This window comes from Quercus robur, chromosome 8 (genome assembly GCF_932294415.1).
Source record: "Quercus robur chromosome 8, dhQueRobu3.1, whole genome shotgun sequence".
Classification (NCBI taxonomy): domain Eukaryota; kingdom Viridiplantae; phylum Streptophyta; class Magnoliopsida; order Fagales; family Fagaceae; genus Quercus; species Quercus robur.
The window spans coordinates 62,392,824-62,395,135 of NC_065541.1; the positions used below are offsets into that span (position 1 = coordinate 62,392,824).

General features: G+C 46.0%; 1 protein-coding gene across 1 annotated transcript; it reads left to right on the forward strand.

Moving 5' to 3' along the window:
* The first annotated feature begins 288 nt into the window (after positions 1 to 288).
* Positions 289 to 693, forward strand: LOC126696591 (uncharacterized). Its single transcript, XM_050393299.1, has one exon. It carries the CDS (start codon positions 289 to 291, stop codon positions 691 to 693), a length of 405 nt encoding a protein of 134 aa, XP_050249256.1.
* Positions 694 to 2,312: the final 1,619 nt, after the last annotated feature.

Consider the following 2,312-nt stretch of genomic DNA (forward strand, 5'->3'; position numbering starts at 1 on the left):
GAGATGGACGAGTTGAGAAGTACAATACGGGAAAAAACAGATTGAAGCTTAGACAGGATGGTCAAAAGAATGGACTCACCCTTCACAACAGCAGTTTTGGAGTGCCCAATGCCTTTAAAGTTTCTTCTCCCACAGCTCAAGTCATTCGACGTTCTGAAGGATCCTTTGGACCACCTCAAAACCTTCAAGACAACTCTAGGCCTTCAACAGCCCCCTAACGAGATATTGTGCTATTCCTTCCCCACCACTCTCAAAGGAGCAACATGGGAGTAGTTCACCAAGCTACCAATGTCGTCTATTGACAACGAGCAGTTGGGCAACTCCTTCGTACGCCATTTTGTCAGTGGACAACGCCCGAAAAGGCCAGCAGACCACCTGCTCACCATCAGGCATGGGGAGAAGGAAACTCTGAGGTCATATGTGAAGCATTTCACCAGGGAGACCTTGGAATTAGACGAAGCAGATGACAAAGTGCAGCTAACAACTTTCAAGGCCGGGTTAAAATCTAGAGAGTTCGTGGTCGCACTCGCGAAGAGCCCTTTTCAGACGATGGCGGAAATACTTCTGAAAGCCCAGAAATACATGAACGCTAAAGATGCCCTAGCAATAATCAGAGACAAAGAGACGCCCAGGGAGAAGGAAGGAAAGGGAGAAGACCGAAGAGGACAAAAAAGGGAAAGAGGAGATCAATAGGGCGCTGACAGGAACAAGTGGAGAAACGATAAAACTCCTCTGATAGTAAAATTTACACCTCTAGTTATGCCTGTTGACAAAATTTTGATGCAGATTAAGGACAAGCATTATCTCAAATGGCCAAGGCCATTGCACTTGTCACCCAATGTGCGTAACAAGAAGAAGTACTGCCGTTTCCACAAGGATCACGGCCACTATACAGAAGATTGCACAGACCTGAAGGAGTAGATAAAAGAGCTCATTCGAAAAGTGAAGTTGCAGAAATTTGTGAAGAAGGGGGACTCCAGCAGATCCAGAGGTAATAACAAGGACAAGCACAAAGCCGCTCCGAGGGACAAGGACCACATGTCCCATCGTCCACAGAGCGTGATAGGGGAGATAAAGACGATCACAAAAGGACCATCCACAAGAGGGTCATTCAGATATCTCAAAAAGTCACAGTAAAGGCAGGTGAATAGCACCACAAGATACCACCCCTGAAATAGAGTGTACCCCAAAGGCATCATGACACTGACAGTCATAGTGGGATCTTACCCACAACAATTGACCCGTCAGCTTGACTTCCTAGTGATAGACTGTCCTTTCTCGTATAACATAATAATTGGAAGGCCTATGCTCAACCGCTGGAAGGCAACCACTTCCACCTATTGCCTGAAGGTGAAGTTCCCAACGAAAAATGGTGTGGGCGAAGTTAAGGGAGATCAGGTATTGGCTAGGGAATGCTACCAGGCAGTGTTAGCCGCAAAGGAGAACCATACGTGGATGATCAAGGAGAAAGAGGAAGAAAAGGTGGAAGCCCTAGAGACCGTGAAACTGGTAGACAGGGAACCAACAAAGGCCACCCAGGTAGGGACGACCCTAAGCACAGAGATGAAGAAGAAACTAGTCCAATTCCTTAAGGACAACTTGGACGTTTTCGCGTGAAGTCACGAGGATATGCCAGGCATATCCATAGAGGTCATACAACACAAGCTAAATGTAGATCCTGAGAAAAATCCCGTCTAGCAAAGACAATGAGTTTTTGCTCTAGAACGAAATCAAGTAATCATGGACGAGGTAAACAAAATGCTGGAAACGGACTTCATTCATGAGGTTTACTACCCAGACTGGCTGGCCAACGTCGTCCTGGTAAAAAAGGCGAATGAGAAGTGAAGGATGTGTGTAAACTTCACGGACCTAAACAAGGCTTGCCCAAAGAACAACTTCCCTCGACCAAGGAACACAAGCTAAATGTAGATCTCAAGAAAAATCCCGTCTAGCAAAGACGACGAGTTTTTGCTCTAGAACGAAATTAGGTAATCATGGATGAGGTAAACAAACTGTTGGAAACGAACTTCATTCGTGAGGTTTACTATTCGGACTAGCTGGCCAACATCGTCCTGGTAAAGAAGGCGAATGGTAAGTGAAGGATGTGCATAAACTTCACGGACCTAAACAAGGCTTGCCCAAAGGACAGCTTCCCCTGGCCAAGGATAGATCAGCTGATGGATTCCACTGCAGGACACAAGCTCCTTACCTTCATAGACGCATTCTCGAGATACAACCAAATAAAAATATCCTAAGAAGACTAGGAGAAGACTACCTTCATCACAAGCCAAGAGCTCTACTGCTACAAGGTA